The following is an 18,966-nucleotide window of genomic DNA, read 5'->3' as shown; positions in this document are numbered from 1 at the left end:
AATTGAAACAACATTCTAAAAGTAATCTTGAAAATTGAACAATTAAGTTAATTTGAAAAATAAGAAATGTCTCAATAATTCAATTAATTTAAAATGGAGGGAGTACCAATTTAAGGTGGCAAAATAAAAAAATTCCGTTAGACGGTGTCTTGGAGCCCACATTGGAGTTCCAACTAAATTCAAATCACGCACTGCAAGACCCATTCAATGGTGGTACTCCCAATAGGATTTTCTCTATAACCAAGGCTCAATAACTCGAGACTTCTGATTAAATGTGAAACAATCCCACCACTGCACCACAACCAACACATGTTGGTGCTGTTGTATGAGGGAATAGAAGAAAATTATATATACTATAGTTATTAGAATTCCAAATTCCATATTAAAAAATCACTTCACACTTTTTGGTTAACAAATCTAACTTGAACAAGCTAAGGGAAGGTTTCAACTGGATCTTCATTTCTGATAAAAAGGTACTTAAATTAAAGGTAATAAAACATACATTTGCAACAACATTGTTTGATCTTGGATCAAACATGATATGTAGAAAAGGTGGTAAAAATTACATCTTTTGTTCATATATTACTCATCATCCATTCCACCTCCCTTGTATTGCTTTCCATAGGCAATCCGTTGACGTTAGTATAAGCTCGCGGTCTCTTCTTTAGAGCACCGATTCCATTTGATGGCAAGCAGTCGTCAAGCAAGCAATCGCCAAGTCTAGCAGGGACGTGACATGCATTCTTGTTCTCAAAACTCGGGCCAATATCGGGTAATGAAGGGACATTGATGAATGCTAATTCAGAGAGCTCTTCTCTGTTCATTTCTAGGCCATTCGATTCGAGGGACTGGCTATTGAAAGCTTTACAAGCCTTTTCAAGAATTGATTGCAAGTATTTTCCTTGTGCCTCTATACGAAGCTGTAGATGGCGTTGTACCTACTTTGGTAAACCACAAAGGTTTTAGTTAGGAGATGCAAAATGTGACACAACAGTGTGTTTGATGCGAAATATTATCCCAAAGACATTCATATATAATCTACTCTCGTATCGTTCACCACTCTTATATACCCGTTGTACAGAAGAATACCGAAGGATAGAAAAAGGAAACTGGACAAAAAACACATAGTGCAAAGCTGATCCTTAAAAAGATAATCAAGATTACGTCTAACGCAAGCACATTACTAAGTACAGTAACACTACAAGTAGAGAGCAAGAAGAGGTACGGGACCAACCTCTAGCTGCTCATGTAGTCTTTGCTGGACTTCCATCTGTACTCGTAAAGCCTCGGTTACTTGTAAGCCTCTGTTCAATAAAAATATAAAGAGAGTTTAAAGTTGATGCAAACCAGAAAGAACATTTTTTTGCCAAAAAAATATATGCTAAAAGACGTAACATACTCATTTATATCTTGCACAATAACTCTGGATGAACCTGATGTAGATGAACCTGTATCTTGACTCTCGGCCAGACATGATACTGCAAACACAAACAATAAAGCGATTGAAGTTTCAACTCTTCCACAGGGCTTAGAAACAAATCCATTTCGGCCTCTCTTTATTTCTCCGACAGAATATTCTTCTAACATTTACATATTCCTCCCAGAGGTGTCATCGTCATTTATATATACATCTTTCTTATTATGCATCAACAACCGGAAAACATGTAATCTAGATGGAATTTCCAAAAGTTTTTCTATAGCATAGCCAATAGAAAGAGAACTAAGGAGAGGCATGGCAATTCGAACAATTGAATCCAAGCACTGTTCATATGGTGCTTGTACTTCTCGAAATCATCGCTATGCATGCATGCCAAAGGGCGAATAAAAAAGAGAGAACTAACTACAACAAATTACGAGGACAGTGAACTAATTAGGAAACTGTAGTATTTAATGAAAAGTTCTTTATTACCGTCTTTAGAATTCTCAGTTGCCTCTTTAGCAGATTGCTTCCCCATGCGGTATTTCTGCAAGGAAATGTAAGATACAGACTTAAGCAGAACATCCGTCCTTTTGATAAAACTGAGAGCTTAATCGAACACAATGTCCGTCCTGTTTGGTAATGTTCAAGCAGAATGTAAAACCGAAGGATCACTATACTAGAATATCATTTGATAACTCTTTCATTGGTTATTATAAAACATAAACTTAGATATTAGAGCTGGCATAAACTTGGTCCTACCACATTTTGTGAAACACTAGTTTATGGTCGTACACTAGTGTATTCGGAGCGTACTGTTACCATTCAAGCCTAGATGTTGCAATGTCTGTGGAATATAGGAACGAAGCAAAATGCAAATTGCGATCAAAAGACATACCTGGAGATGTGACTTCAAATGGTATAAGGTCAGACCTTTCACCCCCATTGTTCTCATAATTGTTTTTGGCGTTGCTTCTGCAAAATGAAGCAACAACCCCATAATTATAATTATGCTACTGATCAGTACAGAGAAGGCAACATGCAAACCAAATCAAAAGATTTCTTAAGATTTTCACATCGAAATATTTCCTGAAAGTTTATCTCCTCGATATATTATTAACAACCATATATTTCATCACAATTTACTTTCATGATAATATGCTTACATGTTATACAATCAACATCCTGTAGACGTAGACTATGCAGAAAAATAGCACTATAAAAAAAGTTACAACAACTACACACCAATCTAGTTGGGGTCGTCTATACGAATGCTGACTATCCATATTGTTCCATTTATATACGTGCGCAATCAGCAGCAGTATAAGGAAATACGAAAAGGAAAAGACAAATTTTGTTTAAGAATACACTGACAGCTCAATAGAACAAGCCTCTGCTCCAGCCATTGAAAAATAAGTAAAGGACATCATATTGACCTTTTTCCCAAAAGGAGAGCTTAGTGCACCGAGCTTCCCTTTTAGCATATCGACTTTTTTTACGCAAAAGATAAGTAGATGCAATCATAAACAGAGTCCTTAATTGCCTAGTTTCCCCCTTTCCCAAGTGAGAGATACATACATCGTATGAGCATGCTCAGACTCTTGGAAAATGTCGACACGCGAATCCTCCAAAATGCACTATTTTTGGAGGATCTGACACGTGTGCGACAATATTTTTGGAGAATCCGAGCAACATATAGCATACATATCTATCAACATGACTCACAATAATCATGATAGTCTTCAATAATTAGTACTTATTTATGTCTTTAAGAACATTAAAGCTTTTGTGACAGGAAAAATGGAATCCATTTAATAAAAATAAAGGTTCCTTATATTATAAGAAGACTATGACACTTTCTTTCTTTTTAAGAGACAAAAAATTACCCAAAAGTAAAGAGAGATAAGGGAGTTTGCATAGAAAAGCAGCAAAACAAATATCCATAAAAGGAAAGAACAACTACTAATGCATAATGTACAACATAGAACAGCACAGTAAAAAAAATCAAAATCAAAACTTTATCAAAAAATTCTTTTAATAAAGTTAAAAGCTCCAAATTTACCCTCTACTATACTGAATATCTTAATTCTTCCATTCTTTATATTTTAAATTCAGTTTTACACCATGATTTAAAATTATCCTTAGTTATACTTGAGCTCTGTTGGAGAAATACTAAACATCTACAAAGGAGTATGAATGGTCTAAAGGGTAAAGAGGAAGCTAAAGTTAAATCCTTTAAAGAGTACTCCATCTGTCCCAATATTTTTTTCCTTTTTGATAACCGTGGTGTCCAGACCAATTTTCGAGCACCTCAACTAATTCCACAAATACTTCTCACCTACCAAGTCCCACCAACAACACAAGAAACCACCTAGTGTTTTTGTCTTCGCGAGGACTTGAACGTGAGACTTTATTGACCACCAATAACACAATTGGTGCATCCTTTGTCCAAATTAAACTTTTTTTAGTCAAATTAAAACTCGAACAACAAAAAGTGCCACATAAATTGTAATGAAATCACCTCATGTTTTTGTCTCTGCTAGAACTTGAACCTGAGACTCAGGATTCTCTTCTCAACACACTTTATTGACTGCCGCTAAATAACACACTTAGTGCATCTTTAGTCCCAATTAAACTTTTTTTAGTCAAATTAACACCCGAATAAGGAAAAGTGCCACATAAATTATAACAAAATCACCTCGTGTTTTTGTCTCCATATAATACACTTGGTGCATCTTTTGTCCCAATTAAACTTTTCTTTACTCAAATTAGCTCTCGGAAAGCAAAAAGTGTGACATAAATTGTACCGAAGGGAGTAATCAAAATGCAGATGAAGTAGCAAAGAGGTAAAAATAGGAGTACTTACTATCAGGACCACCAAGTTGAGTAACAGCATCAACAAACCTTTCATGGAGTTCAGTTGTCCACCTAAGACGAGGCTTAGGATCAGTTGATAAAACTAAACAAGAATCACCAGGCAAATTTGTACCATCAACTGAAAGAGAACCCTGAAGATTATGATTCATATGATGATTGAAAAAATCCCCACTTTCCTCTATACCCAAATTCCTTATAGACAATGTTGAGTACATTTTTTCAAAAATTTCTTGATGACCCAAACTCTTGAAAAGTCCTAAAAATAAAGAAAAGTACTTAAAGATTGAATTTTTAATATTTTTCCTGATGACCCATACACTTGAAAAGTCCTAAAAATGAAGAGAAGTGCTTAAAGATTGAATTAATAATGTTTTTCCTGATGACCCAAAAACTTGAAAAGTTCTAAAAATGAAGAAAAATGCTTAAAGATTGATTTTTTAATGTTATTCTTGATGACCCAAAAACTTGAAAAGTTCTAAAAATGAACAAAAATGCTTAAAGATTGAATTTTTAGTGTTTTTCTTGATGGCCCAAAAACTTGAAAACTCCTAAAAATGAACAAAAATGCTTAAAGATTGAATCATTAATGTTTTTACTGATAACCCAAAGAGTTGAAAAGTCCTAAAAATGAACAAAAATGCTTAAAGATTGAATTTTTAATGTTTTTTTAATGACCCAAATACTTGAAAAGTCCTAAAATGAAGAGAACTACTCAAAGATTGAATCTTTAATGTTTTTACTGATGATCCAAAAACTTGAAAAGTCCTAAAAATGAAGAAAAATGCTTAAAGATTGAATTTTTAATGTTTTTCTTGATGACCCAAAAACTTGAAAAGTCCTAAAAATGAAGAAAAATGCTTAAAGATTGAGTTTTTAGTGTTTTTCTTGATGACCCATAAACTTGAAAAGTCCTAAAAATGAAGAAAAATGCTTAAAGATTGAATTTTTAATGTATTTCTTGATGACCCATAAACTTGAAAAGTCCTAATAATGAAGGAAAATGCTTAAAGATTGAATCTTGATGAGCAAAAACTTAACTATGAGGTGTGATAGGAAATGGGGTTTGGTTCAAATGGGCATTTTTGATACAGTGTGAGAAAAATGTGAAGATTTTTGGGGTACCCCCAAGAAGAAGAACAGTGGAGGATATGGGGTTGGGAGTGTGTCGTGGGGGTGGGGGTGTGGGTGGGGGTGGGGGCAGGACAAGGCAGAGTTGTCTTGTTATGTATTGTCCTTCTGTTGTCTCTTTTTGCTGTCTCTGTCTTTGTGTTCCTCTCTCTTTCTCTGTATGTATGTCACACTTTTAATGAGTACAAGAAGATTTTGGCTCAATATATATTTATCCAAATATTTATTTAGACATTCAAATTTCGTTAACATATTAGTTGAGCATTTAGATTTATGATAAATTATTGAAATGATTGTTTTGAGCATTTAGATTTATGATAAAATATTGAAATAATTATTTTATAAGTTAACTAATTGAAATATGTCATATTTTCTTTAATTAATTTTACGCCTTTATCTTAATAAGTCATAAATCTTAAGTATTTCGTAATTGAGCATTTAGATTTATGTGTTTAACTTTAATTATAAGAACACATATAAAACGATCTAACTTTTAAATTAAAAATGTCTTATATAAATATATTATCGTGTGTTCAGATGTTCAATTAAAAAATCATCATTTTGAGTATTACATTATACATGTAATAACCAAGATAGAATTTTCACATTAAGAAGTTCAAAAATCAGTATCTACTTCATATATGTGTGTGTAATTTTTGTTGATAGTGCCGTCTCTAGAAACAAATCAATTTCATGATACGTTAAATTTTAATTTAATTAAATCATAATGTGAATATTAAATATCGGATGAGAAAAAAATATCGATGTGTGGCTGACATTTCTTGTTTTCATATTACTCCTTTTAATAATATATGAAGATTTCGTATTAATGTATTGTCTTTTCAGTGATGAGTTTTCTCTTACGTCCTTTTCAATTTTTCTTTTTCTTTTCTGGAAAATATTTTAATAATCATAATTAACAATAATGGGCCAATTCATAAACATAATATTTTAGAAAAATATTATAGTTAGGAGGCAATACAATATTGTATGTTGAAGTGCATATTTTATGTCAACTTACGTTGTATCTTCAATTAAACAAAACAAACATGGAAGTGTTCTTAATTAATTTAATAATAAAAAAAAAGGCATGACAACTTAAGTTACCCCAAAGTGACACCTATGTTAGGATGGTTCAATTCCTAATTAAAGGTCTCGAATTTAAATATTGAGTATGGAAAGCGTCAACCTCAAATGGACTCTGTAACGTATAATCCAAATTTAGTTAAGAGCATCGAACACTAGAAGAAAAAAAAAACCTAAAAAAAGAGTGAATTTTCCCACATTGATCCGAATTAGTAGGTATCCATCAATCTTTAATAGAAGTTTCGAATTTGAGTTTTCAAAATGAAGTCATATTTGATAATGGAGTCTATATCTTGACATATTTTCTTTTTTAGTCCTTTTAAAAAAAAAGAATTACTCTTTTCCTTTTTAACAACTATTTAATTTTAACTTTCCACATGTTTAATACCACAAAATTAAATGATATTTTGAAACATTTTACACATTTTTAATTTAAGACCTCAAGATTTGAAAGTCTTGTATATTTTTCTAAATTTTGTGTTAAATCAAAATAAATCAAATAAATTGAAACGAAGATATTACCAAATTTCATATTGGAACTCAAAAACAAAAACACTTGTTTAATTAAAAAAAAAAAAAAAACATGTATGCAACTTGTATAATTTTACAAACAAAAAAAAAACTACTATGTAACATTTCGAAATTAAGAGAGAAAAAATAATAGAAAAAAAATTAAGAGAGACAATAGGATGTTAAAAAAATAGAAACTAAAACTTTATAAATTTCAAATTATTTGAACTCATGATTGCAGAGTTGTCAACTCAAACTTGAGTAATTAACTAATATTATTATTAGTGCCTAGTGGAATTAATTAAAACTTAAGTACACCCTAAACATTAGATAATTAGTGAGACAATCTTGTCTTAATAATTACTTGGATTATTGGCTAATCTCAACATTTTCTTTCATTGCTTTCAAAAGTACTGCTCCCTCTGTTTTAACTTGTTTATCTTAGTTATTATTTGAACAATCAAGAAATAGTTCATTCGATTATAATTTTTTCAAATATCATTTTTTTAATTATTGATTTATTGTTATTTTTAATACTTTTCCAAATATAGACCAACATTAGTTAATTTAATTATCGTACACTGAATCAAGCATAACAAATTGAGATATAATGAGTATTACTTATTGGTGTGTTGTCTTTATCATGTTTTTAAAGTAAGTAACTTAGTTTAATTTAACATGCTTAAATAATTAATCATACCCCAATTGATTAAAGTAGTCCTAGTCCATAATTTATTCTTTTGACCACAAATGTGACAATAAACAAGACATAACATGACATTTTGGTAATGTCATCTTTATAAAATAATTTTAGAATTTATTTCAAAAAAGGAAAAAAATATATTGTCAACTATAGGTTGTTGCAAGTGTCATGAGGCCATGCCATGACTCAAAACATCAATTTTGAGTTTCATAGTTCGATTTGCAAACAAGTAATACAAAAATTATAATATTAAAATTGAATTTAAACAAACACTAATTTTCAATTTTAGCCTTAATTTTTTTTTTTCTAAAAAGAACTGTAGAATAAAAGCTTTGAAGAAGGATATCTTTGAAATGTTGATATTATAATAGGAAATTACCCTAGAATGGTTACTTGTAGAATAAAAAATTCAATCAAATACGGAATAAAATAATCCTAAATTTCTTGCCACTTATCTTTAAGAAACTATGTTAGAATTATTAATTATAAATTTTAGTTAGAACTAATGATTGTGTGACTTTAGATGAAGGACCCTACCAACAAGGATTGTGGTGGAGTGATTAATATTTTTTATCGTTAATTAGAGATCTCAAATTTGAGTTTTCTTAAATACAGAATTATTTTTTTAGAAAGGGTTTTACCTCGTAATATAAATTCTTTTAATGTAAATTCAAATTTAATCGAACGTGAAAGAAAAAAAAGGGACTTTGAGAGAATGGAATAGACAAGAGTGAAAGAAGTTTATAGAATTACATGAGAGTGGACCTCACTATAGAGACAAGTTGTATTATTATTATTTTTTAGCTAAAATTGAAAGAAACTCAATGCTAATGAATATGACAAAAAGTCTGCCCAAATTTTTGTGGTGGAGTTTATTTTTATTTTTATAGTTATAGTGTCAAATTCAATTTGTGTATAATTCAATTAAATTTTATCACACTAAATATATTGTTATAGTATTTTTATTACTTTTATTTTTACGTTCATAAACATGTTACTATAGTGCTAGTGGTCCAAATTATGAATAACGTAAAAGATAATAGTAATAAGATATAAACTTTGTACTTGTATCTAGTTGGGAGTGACAACTCCAAATAATTTATGTTATGTGCGATTTAAATTTAATCAGGGCTCTGAACCCGAATAGAAAACAAAAAAAATCATTAAAAAAATAAAAATAAACTTGGTACTTGTCCTCTCAATGACTGAACTATAGTCATCTTGGGACCAAACAAAAGGTGATCATTTATCAACTTTACGAATTAAATGAACTAGGGATTTGTACACTTATAATATTTTTATGGAAGCTAATTCAAGGTCTCGAGAGTTTGATCTTGAACTTGAAGAAATTAAATTGGATGATTCAAAAACTTGATCTTAATTTGATTTATTGTGCATCACGAACAATTTAACAAATTAAAATATATATGATTGATCTATGTTGTTACGTACTAAGATATTAACTTGATAAGTATTAATTGATCACTTGTAAGTATGTTACATTTTGAATTTCAAGAGGGTTTTCACTAATGCCTCGACAGGATTTCAGTGATGAGATTTGATGGCAGAAAAGGAATTTCTTGCATAAGAAAAATTTACGTACTTAAATTTGTATAAAATTAAATAAGTAGACATATACGTCCTATATGTCATCCTATATGACAATTTGTATCCTACATGGCATCCTACGTGTAATATGTCACGTAAGACGTGTGTGCTTACTTGTTTACTTTTATACAAGTTTAAGTATTTATTTATGCACACATGAAGTTACGTTGGATGACATAGATGCTAACTGAAGTGTAACATCTCGCAACTAGAAAGAACTAGAAGGAAGTTTAAAATCTCAAAATAGTTATTTTTGGAAAGTACAAGGAAATCTGGAAAATTTTAAGTAAGTTAAAGTGAGTTTTTGGTCAACTTTAAACAATCATAACTCCTAGCTCAGGATGATTTAGGTGTTGTTCCAGATACGGTTGGAAATCTCTTGGAATGATCTTTCCAACACCGCTACGTTTGCGCGACTCCGAGTTCGTATTAGTGAGTTATGCCCTTTGAAAGTTGGGTTGTTCAAATAAGAAAATGCCCAATCCAGATTTTTGAAGGGTAGTTTGGTCTTTTCCTTACCCAATTAATTAAATCCGTTTTTAATAAAATAGTTGGGGTCAAAACTGAGTTAGTTCAATTTACACTTTTGAGAAATAGAGTTGGGGGTTTTGGAGAAAGAACGCAAGAGAAAGGAGAAGAGGAAAAGCAAAATTCGCCAAGAACGATCGATTTTGGTTGCGAATTCTCCAAGGAATTGACCCTACAAGGTATGTGAGTCTCTCATAGCGTTGGATTCATTCACCCAAGCGCCAAACATGTTTAGTTCAGCAAAATTCGTCCTAAAAGAGTTTGAAAGTTGATGTTTTTTACATGAATTCTTGAATTTGAATGTTGTTCTTGAATTGGGATGAATTGAGAAGTTTCTGAGTTCGTTACGTCACATTATAGAGTTGTTTTCTTAGGTACATTTGTTGGGTATATGTATCTAAAGGTAATTTGAGAAGAAGAACCGAGTTTGGGTGAATTAAGGCTGGAAAACGAAAAAGAACTTTCATCGGACGAAATCAGAGGGTGGCCGCGCGTCTCGCGCCTAGTGCCCAGATTTGAAGTTTCAGCTTCGCGTCGCAGAGCTGACACGAGGTGTTCTGCCTCAAAAGACGTTTTCGGAAACATAATTTAATTATGCCTCCGCGTCGTGGACCCACCTTCAAATCTTGATTTTCGGTCTTTTCTTATGTTTAGCTATCTAGAATCATTCCTAAACAACATGAGATCTTTCCAAACACCAATCATAATCCTTGAATCCATAATTCAATTCAAGGATCAGTTAAGCGTCAAGTCAAGAGCAGTTAAGATCAAAGTCAAGAGAAGTCAAGAGTCAAGTAAGAGAAGTTCATTTCAAGTTTTCATAAGTCTTTTACAAACGTTTTAACTTTGTTTTACAACTTAAGTTTGTAGTTGAGTAAAGAGTAAGAGCAAAGTTCTTTTTCTTTAAAATGATATATGGGAACTAAGTATTTCCAAGAGTAAATGTTTTCACATTTAAGATGAGAGGTAACTGAGATTTCGAAAAAAGTTTTGAACAACAAAAGGGAACATTGATTCCAAGAGAGCTTTTTTAAACTAAGTTTGAGCAAATATCTCAAACCAGAGAAGAAGTTGTTTTAAAAACATATGAGCTAAGTATATTTTGGGAGTAGTATTGAGCACCGATATGGGGACACGAGTTCATATTAACTCAAGCCCCTATAAACCATGTAGCCATCATGGGCAGAAAGAGGATCATACTTTTTAGATGATTTCTTAATGCTTTTTAGCATAGACTAGTGGATCCACTTAGTAGTTCAGGTTCTATATCGATGGCAAGGTAAATGACGGTCCTTGGCAACGTGAGGTAAAACGTTGTTCCATCACTTAGGCTTATAGTGATGGTTGTCGGTTAGAGAATCTCCCACAGAAGTTATATTACTTTCTAAATGAGTAAAGTTAAGTTTGTTATTGCTTTATCTTTAACGAACTAAGATTGTTTTTAGTTGTTTTATAAGCTTTATATATATATATATATATATATATATATCACATGTGTTTTATTGCTTTATATTTAGTTGAGTATCCATGAGTTGAGAAGAGCTAGGTAGGTATTTCTTTCATAATCTCTTTCGAGCCTATGTTTGTTAGCATTCCAACTCGCATACTCGTACATTCAATGTACTGATGTCAGTTGGCCTGCATCTTATTATGATGTAGACGCAGGTAACCAGGATCAAATCCAGCGCCTCGTTGATCCAGCTTGAGCATTCAGAGTCTGTTGGTGAGCCTCCTTGCATTTCGGAGGACTCCTTTATTTGCTTTCTAGTCTTTCAGATGTTAGGATGATCGGGGGTCATGTCCCGACATCTCTTTTTGTTTTAGAGGCTTCATAGACAGTTAGTAGTTCAGTAGTCTTTGCATTATCATTCTTATATTAAGGACTTGGGTTGCCACTTTTGGCCAAGTTGAATGTTTAATCTTTAAAACATTCTCAGTTATTTTATTATTCAGTTCAGTTAAGTTCATTGATCATTATAGATATAAATATTGTCTTCCACTGAGTTAAGTAAGCCAGGCACAAGGTTCGCTTAGGGCCAGCAATGGTTTTCGAGTGCCAGTCCCGTCCAGGGTGTAGGCTCGGGGCATGACATGAAGCCAAATTAAATGACACATAATACATAAACATACCATTTAACTTCTATTGACTATAAGCAGAACGTGGGCACTTTAGGTGTACATCGACTATACACTCTCATTTCGAGTAATGTAATATGTATGATATGAATAGTATGATGATTGACTTCAATGCTAATGATAATCTCAAGGTTCAACGAATGAACGAAACTATAATCAATATTACTCGGATAGAGATGATGGTCTTCCTCTGATGTCTCCAAGCCGACCATACTAGAAAATATAGACAAAGTACACAAAGAATTGGTTCAAAAGAAGTCTTGATTAAGTGATGCAAGTTGCTTCAGAATAACTTTCGAAATGTTCCATTAACAAACGTTCCTGTCTTAGAAGGGAATTGCATTCCTTAACAACAGTTCTCCAATAATCACTCTTTAGACTATATATTTTATCTCACCCTGACACAAATTGTCGTATTTGTACGAAAAGAAGATACTTACTATCTTATAATCATCAAGAAACTCATCATATCAATGTCTATATCTAGGTCTAAAATCAGGCAATTTCTTAAACTGTCTAATAGATGGGTTCCATATAAACAAATTAGTGCACTCAATAACAAAACAAATCAATCCATTGACAGAACCCACGATCGTTCTTCAAGAGTGATTTTACTGGAAACCTCGAGAGAATTTTAGTGATGAGTTCAAACTGTAAATTAGCTAAACTATACCTATGTTAACTAACTAATTAACTAATATATATTTACTTATTCCCGTAATTTCTCCATAAAAAATTATTAAGAAAATAATAGGTTAAAAATAAAATCTTGTTTGAATTTAAAATTCCAAAAGTGACATATTAGTATTTATTTGTATATAATAATACATGGTACAAATTGGAAAAATCGTCAGTCCATTTGAGAAAAAAACGAAGCAGCTGCAAAGTCAAAAAAAAACATCAAAACCTGTATACACTTTTCTCCAAGAACTCAAATTTGCTCAAACCCCAATGGAATTTCATGTATATGAAGCTTCAAATCAACACCCAAAGAGAAGAAAACCCATAAATCATGGTAAAGATTCAATCTTTATAACCCCTTTTTATCTGCCATTTGAGCTCATCAATAAAATCCTCTTAAACCTACCTGTAAAATCACTAATGAAATTCAAGTCTGTTTCAAAATCTTGGCTTTTTTTAATCTCTAGTGCTGAATTTATCAACACCCATCTCAGTTTATCTGTTAATAACAAGGATTTCAAGCGTCATAAGCTTATATTGAGGTTTGATCCACCTTACTGTAGTCTTCAAGACTGTTCTTTTAGTTCTTTATTCAGTTGTTCTGTTACTGAAGCATTTGATTTGGATTATCCTGTGAAAAACTGCAATAAGTTTCTTTCGATTGTGGGTTCGGTTAATGGATTGATTTGTGTTGCTATTGAAGAGAAATATTTGTTTATATGGAATCCGTCGATTAGTAAGTGTAACAAATTGCCTGATTCTAGAGCTAGTATGAATGGGAATTCATGTTACATGTATGGTTTTGGATATGATGAGATTCATGATGATTATAGGGTAGTGACAGGTTTTCGAAGTTGGAATTCTTGTAAGGTTGATATATATAGTGTAAATAAGGATTCTTGGAGAAGTATTGATGATTTTCCGAGTGGGGTGTTGTTTATGAAGTCGGGTGTTTTTGTGAATGGGAAACTTCATTGGGCTTATAGTGATGTTCAGAGTGTTATTTCTTATGATGCTTGGAGTGTCATTTCTATTAATTTGCCTGATGGGAAATGGGGAAAGGTGGAGCAACCTTGTTATGGCAAAGGAGTTTTTGATTTTACGATGGGAGTTTTGGGAGGTGATCTTTCTGTGTTCTGTAATTATGAGAGAATTCGTGCGGATGTGTGGGTTTTGAAGGAGTATGGGGTTAAAGAGTCTTGGACTAAGATGTTTACTATCAATCTTCCCTATGATCCCGTAGGTTATCAATGTTGTCCATTGTTTTGCTTGTCAAATAAAGGTGGAATTTTGTTTCAGTTTGGATCAACTTTCATGATTTACAATCCCAAAGATGACTCGATAAGATATTCAGAGATTACCTGCTATAATGCCTTTTATGAGGCATACATCTACATTGAAAGCCTAGTTTGGCCCATTTCGACGAAACCAAGGATGCAACAACAACCAAGGCTAGAAAAACTTAGATGAAGACAATTGTGTCATTAGTAATTTAGTAAGAGCTCTCTACACATATTTCTCTAGTGCTGTTAAATACTTACATTTCCAAATATAAAGCAAGACATTGAACCATCTATTCCCAGAGATCTTGTTATTTTTGTTTTTTTTTTTCTGTTTTGCTTCATGAGACAACATTTTTTTTGCAAGAACAATTATTTGGTTGAAGTACTTGGTGTCTTTGTCTTCAAATTAAGTGGTACTCTACATTGATTATCTTCTTGAGCGGTAATTTGAGGGGATGTTCTGCCTCGAAACAGAGTTAAAAATAAAGAAAGCACCACAAATATGGAAATCATGGCAGGTGAATTGCGACAATAATGCGTAGGTGTAGCACTTGCCAGGGTTATTCTTTGATATAGAGGACTTTATTAGAGGGAAAGGAGGAAATATGGAACAAATAGCAGTTAAGGTCTAAGGTATGATGTCGTATCTAGTTTATAGATTGTGGTTCAAATTTGTTGATTTGCGTCCTAAATTAATGTAGCCAAGCTATACAAACAGGAAATAATTATTTCCAGAAACAATCTCAGGAGTTTATAGATTTGCATTGTCTTAATTGTGGTTCAAATTTGTTGATTTGCGTCCTTCATGATCTATTAAACTGAGGAAACAGGGGAGAAATATAGCGCATGCCAAAGTACTTGTTGTGCATCGATGGAATGATATGAAGGAGAAAAGCGAAAGTAGTCAAAAAGGTATAATGTGGAAATCTTTGTGAGTTAGATTTACTAGAGCTAGAGACGGACACGGTGAATCTCCAGCTCTAGATCATCCAATTACCCTTTTTTTTGGCAGCATAGTGTGTTTGATCTGCATGAGTAATACTAATGATTTGTCTTTAACTTTTATTCTCTTAATATCTTTAATAGACTATGTGTACCACTTGAAGTTGCAACATGTTCCATCTGTTTGTGTTCATTGTTTAGAAGTTGAATGGAACCAATTTGACATGCCTCAAATGTCATTCCTACTTCGTAGGGAACTAGAGCTTGGTTTTTTTGTTGCCTAAACAAGACATTCAGTTTCTATGTGTGATTCCTGTGTGCGGATAGCCCTGCATGTCTTACTCTCGTTATGTACTCAGTTTTTTAGTTCTGAGGCGCGTTGTTAACTGTTATGTACTATTGAACTTTCAGGAAGTAAATGCTGATGTTACAAACAACTAAATTACCCCGTACTGAGTTCCGAGTTCATGGATTGCAATAAAGAAACATGGCTTTTTCCGAGTTTAGACTATTCATTGCGATGTAGTAACGTTATTTTTGTGTGCATAGAACAAGACTTAAACCATTCAAGGTGAGAAAATATACACCTGTAAATTTCAAAGACTTCTGGCTTCTTGTTAATGGAAATTTCTTTATCATTTTCACATATTTCAGTGATGAGTTCTGTTGGCACTATTTCCTTGTTTTAAATCTTTGTACATATACTAAAACCCTATTACTCTTTAGTGAAAATAATTTATTTTTCTAGTCTTTGGGAGTTGGTTATTTTCAGCACATTTTTAGGTCTTTCAAGTTAGTATTATCTTATAAATTGTATTCTAGATTAGATTTTCAAGTTAGTATTCTTGACTGATCAAATATTTTGGAAAACAAGTTTTACTATTGACATTCCACATTGAGTTAAAATGAATACATCTTAATACATATAGCTTCAAATTCAGATTATTCGTTCTTGAGATAAAAGAACATCATAAAAATGACCGACGTACATGTTAAAATTATCGTTCATTTCCATGGCAATATAATATAAGGAATATATACTTTACATATACATTGCTTGTTCTATGTTCGAAATAACAAATAGAGTTTAACAACACTTGACAAGAAAGTACTCTTACAAGTTATTTGTTACTTGATTTCATCCTCAAGGACAAACTAAGCTTTCAACGTAGATTTCATTCCCGTCCCATTTATCAGAGTTAATTATAACTTCTGAATATCTGAGCGAGTCATCCTTTGGATTGTATATCATGAACTCTCCCTTAATCACAACCAAAATTTCACCTTCATTTGACATGTGTAAACATCTTTGCCCAAGATATCCATTCCTCGGTGTATATTTGATGGTAAACATCTTTTTCCAAGATTCTTTAACTCCATACTCCTTCATAACTCAAACATCTACGAGAAGCATGTTACAATTACAAAGGACAGAAAGATCACTTCCTAATACTCCTACCCTCAAAGAATCACTCTTCAGACTATACATTTTGACCTCAAACTCACGAATCATGTTAGTTTCTATCTCGTTGAAAATAACTACCTTGTAATCCTCATGGACCTCATCATATCCAAAACCATATGCTCGCCTGGGATCACCTTGCAGAGGCAGAGATGTTTTAGGATAAGGCAATTTCTTGTACTTCCTAATTGACGGATTCCATAGAAGCAATTCCTTGTCGTCATTGACAAGACAAATCAATCCATTGACAGAACCTACAATAAAAACATCATATCGATCTCGCTCCAATCCATAGGATTTGGTGGGATAATCCAAATCTTTTGCCTCAGTAACACGAGACTCATTAAATAAAGAGGTAAGACTACAACTTTTAAAACCATAGTTAGAAATACATCTCATCATAACCTTATGGTGAGTGTATTCCTTGTTATTAGCATTTAAACGGAGATGAGTTTTGACAAATTCAGAGCTAGAGATTAAAGCGAGCCAAGATTTCGAAACGCATTTAAATTTCAAGAGGGATTTTATTGGAAGCTTTAAGAGGATTTCAACGACGAGTTCTTCCGGCGGAACAAGAATTTTTTTTTTTTAGTAAACTTTTAATTTGTCAATTATTTTGTACGGGGCAGAACCATGACTTAGCAGAATTGTTTCTAATCACATAGTATCTAACTCTAATTAATCTTAATTCTCCAATTATTTAGGATAAGTTTCATCACTAATCTAGTTTCATTATGAGATTAACTTCTCTTCCAGTGACAGTGGACAACAAAATTACACTCTCCGATCATTTTTAGAAATACTAATTTCCTTTAATATGTTCACATATTATTAATAGTTAAATAAAAAAATATATATTATATTGTAACTTAAACTCTAAATTAATTATAAGAGTTTGTTTAGGATTCTTATTTGATTGTCAAACTTAAACTCTAAATTAATTATAAGAGTTTGTTTAGGATTCTTATTTGGTTGTCAAAACTAAGAAGGATTCTTTCATTGCTTTCTTGTCCTCTTTTTTTACCTCGTTCTTCCTCAACACCATTGAAGCAATTTGAGACAATCCTCATCAAGTAACTTTTTACTCTTTTTTTCTTTTTAAATTTTAGACTAATTAATCTTATAAAATAATAATTCATAACTTATTAAGTGTTCTTCGCAACATGAAAAAGTTTTTGAATTGGTGCTTCTATTACTTCAGACTATATTTTCTCTTCTTAGTTCATTCAATCAACAATACAAAAATTAATTTAAAACAAACTTTGCTTCATATACTATCATATATGTACTCCAATTTATTTAAATAATACTCAAAGTCGATGATATCAAAAATCTTTGAACGTTCTTTCAAAAATAAATCTTAGATATGTAAAACTTATTTTAAAAAATAAAAAATGTAAGAAAAAGAGAAGCTGAAAAAATCATTAATCTTTAAATGTAGAAATATAATAATTAAATTAAAAGAAATTAGTATTTCTAAAAATGACCTGCAGTGTAATTTAAAAGAAATTATATCTCAAACTGGTAATTAATATTTGGGAGGATAAAACAATACACCAAGATGGAAGCAAAAGTGCTAAGTCATATATACTTGGACCTTCCTTCACCAGTAATATTAACAGTTTTTTTATTTTCGATTTTGTCTATCACTCATATTTTTTGTGCTCCGATTATTGCATTATCATATTATCGTTATTGTTCTTTCTTCTGTTTGTTGTGTAATACTCTCCATTTCGCATTAGAAGTAGTATAGCTATTGGGTTCTGATCAAGTACGAGTCGTAAAATCTCATGATGTCTAGTTATGCATTTTCAAAGTTGAAGTGATTATTTAACAATCGAGGCCAAGTTTGAGTGTATGTTTATGTATTATATGGTGCCTATTGTTATTGAAGACTACAAACACCTCAATTATGGAATGATGTTATGATTGTTTAAATATCAATGAAGGATAATATAGTTAAAAGTCTTTCCTAATTAATATTTTTTAATGGACGCATAGAAGAGAATCACGACAAATAACATGAGGGAGGGGAACACCCTTAAGAAAACTAGTTAATTACACTAGTCAAAGATCGAGTTACTCCATTCAGTCACTTTTACTTGTTACATTTTCTTTGTGAGAGTTAGTTATATATTAGCAGAAAATCCAAAATTAGATACTATGCTAGACTATCCTTGTTTCCAGAATGGTCAACTTTTCACCTAAAACGGAGATGCCACGTGGATCGAACAATAATCAGTCACTTTTACTTGTTGTTTTCTCAATTTTTTGCAACACAAATGGAATGTGATGTGAAGCCTCCCATCGACACCAAAATCGGAGCACATACACCACCAGTGCTCCATTTTCTTCTACTTCAATTGATCAAGATTTAGGGTGTGTTTGGTATGAAGGAAAATTTTCTAATTTTATTATATTTGATTGGGTTAAATATTTTTCAAATCAACTCATTTTTCTAAAATTTAAGGAAAATGACTTCCCTTCAAAACTTAAGAAAAACATTTTCCAAAACTTTCTTTCAACTTCAAATTACAATTACTTTTTTGTTGAAAAAATCAATTTATTTTGTCCCTACCCTCAAACCAACCTCCTAACCAACCCC

General features: G+C 31.9%; 3 protein-coding genes across 3 annotated transcripts in view; 1 reads left to right on the top strand and 2 right to left on the bottom strand.

The window, feature by feature from the left end:
- Window positions 1–438: 438 nt before the first annotated feature.
- On the bottom strand, window positions 439–4,642 carry LOC125870404 (protein PHR1-LIKE 3-like). The gene is made up of 6 exons (XM_049550836.1): window positions 4,284–4,642; window positions 2,316–2,392; window positions 1,910–1,964; window positions 1,400–1,478; window positions 1,235–1,304; window positions 439–938 (listed from the first exon to the last, which is right to left on the bottom strand). The coding sequence occupies exons 1-6, from the start codon at window positions 4,507–4,509 to the stop codon at window positions 576–578; spliced, it is 870 nt and encodes a 289-aa protein (XP_049406793.1). The 5' UTR covers window positions 4,510–4,642; the 3' UTR covers window positions 439–575.
- An 8,200-nt stretch (window positions 4,643–12,842) lies between these two features.
- On the top strand, window positions 12,843–15,543 carry LOC125870393 (F-box/kelch-repeat protein At3g23880-like). Its single transcript, XM_049550819.1, has 2 exons — window positions 12,843–14,169; window positions 15,311–15,543. The coding sequence occupies exon 1, from the start codon at window positions 12,945–12,947 to the stop codon at window positions 14,142–14,144; it is 1,200 nt and encodes a 399-aa protein (XP_049406776.1). The 5' UTR covers window positions 12,843–12,944; the 3' UTR covers window positions 14,145–14,169; window positions 15,311–15,543.
- Window positions 15,544–16,292: 749 nt separating this feature from the next.
- The window catches only part of LOC125870115 (F-box/kelch-repeat protein At3g23880-like), a 3,751-nt gene continuing 1,077 nt past the window's right edge, over window positions 16,293–18,966 (bottom strand). The window contains exon 2 of the mRNA XM_049550472.1: window positions 16,293–16,921. Within this exon, the coding sequence (XP_049406429.1) occupies window positions 16,293–16,921 (629 nt within the window). The remainder of the gene's footprint in view (window positions 16,922–18,966) is intronic.

The sequence above is a fragment of the Solanum stenotomum genome, chromosome 7, assembly GCF_019186545.1.
Source record: "Solanum stenotomum isolate F172 chromosome 7, ASM1918654v1, whole genome shotgun sequence".
Taxonomy (NCBI): Eukaryota; Viridiplantae; Streptophyta; class Magnoliopsida; order Solanales; family Solanaceae; genus Solanum; species Solanum stenotomum.
The sequence above is the reverse complement of the archived record's forward strand: the minus strand, read 5'-3'. Positions and strand labels throughout refer to the sequence as shown.

What these genes read in the sequence shown, in the direction of transcription:
- LOC125870393 (XM_049550819.1), top strand. Translation starts at nt 12,945, where the DNA reads ATGGAATTTCATGTATATGAAGCTTCAAATCAACACCCAAAGAGAAGA.
- LOC125870404 (XM_049550836.1), bottom strand. Translation starts at nt 4,509, where the DNA reads ATGTACTCAACATTGTCTATAAGGAATTTGGGTATAGAGGAAAGTGGG. An exon ending in ATTTGAAGTCACATCTCCAG is followed by an intron (nt 1,965 to 2,315) that starts GTATGTCTTTTG and finishes ATTTCCTTGCAG; the next exon opens with AAATACCGCATGGGGAAGCA. An exon ending in GACTACATGAGCAGCTAGAG is followed by an intron (nt 939 to 1,234) that starts GTTGGTCCCGTA and finishes TTACCAAAGTAG; the next exon opens with GTACAACGCCATCTACAGCT.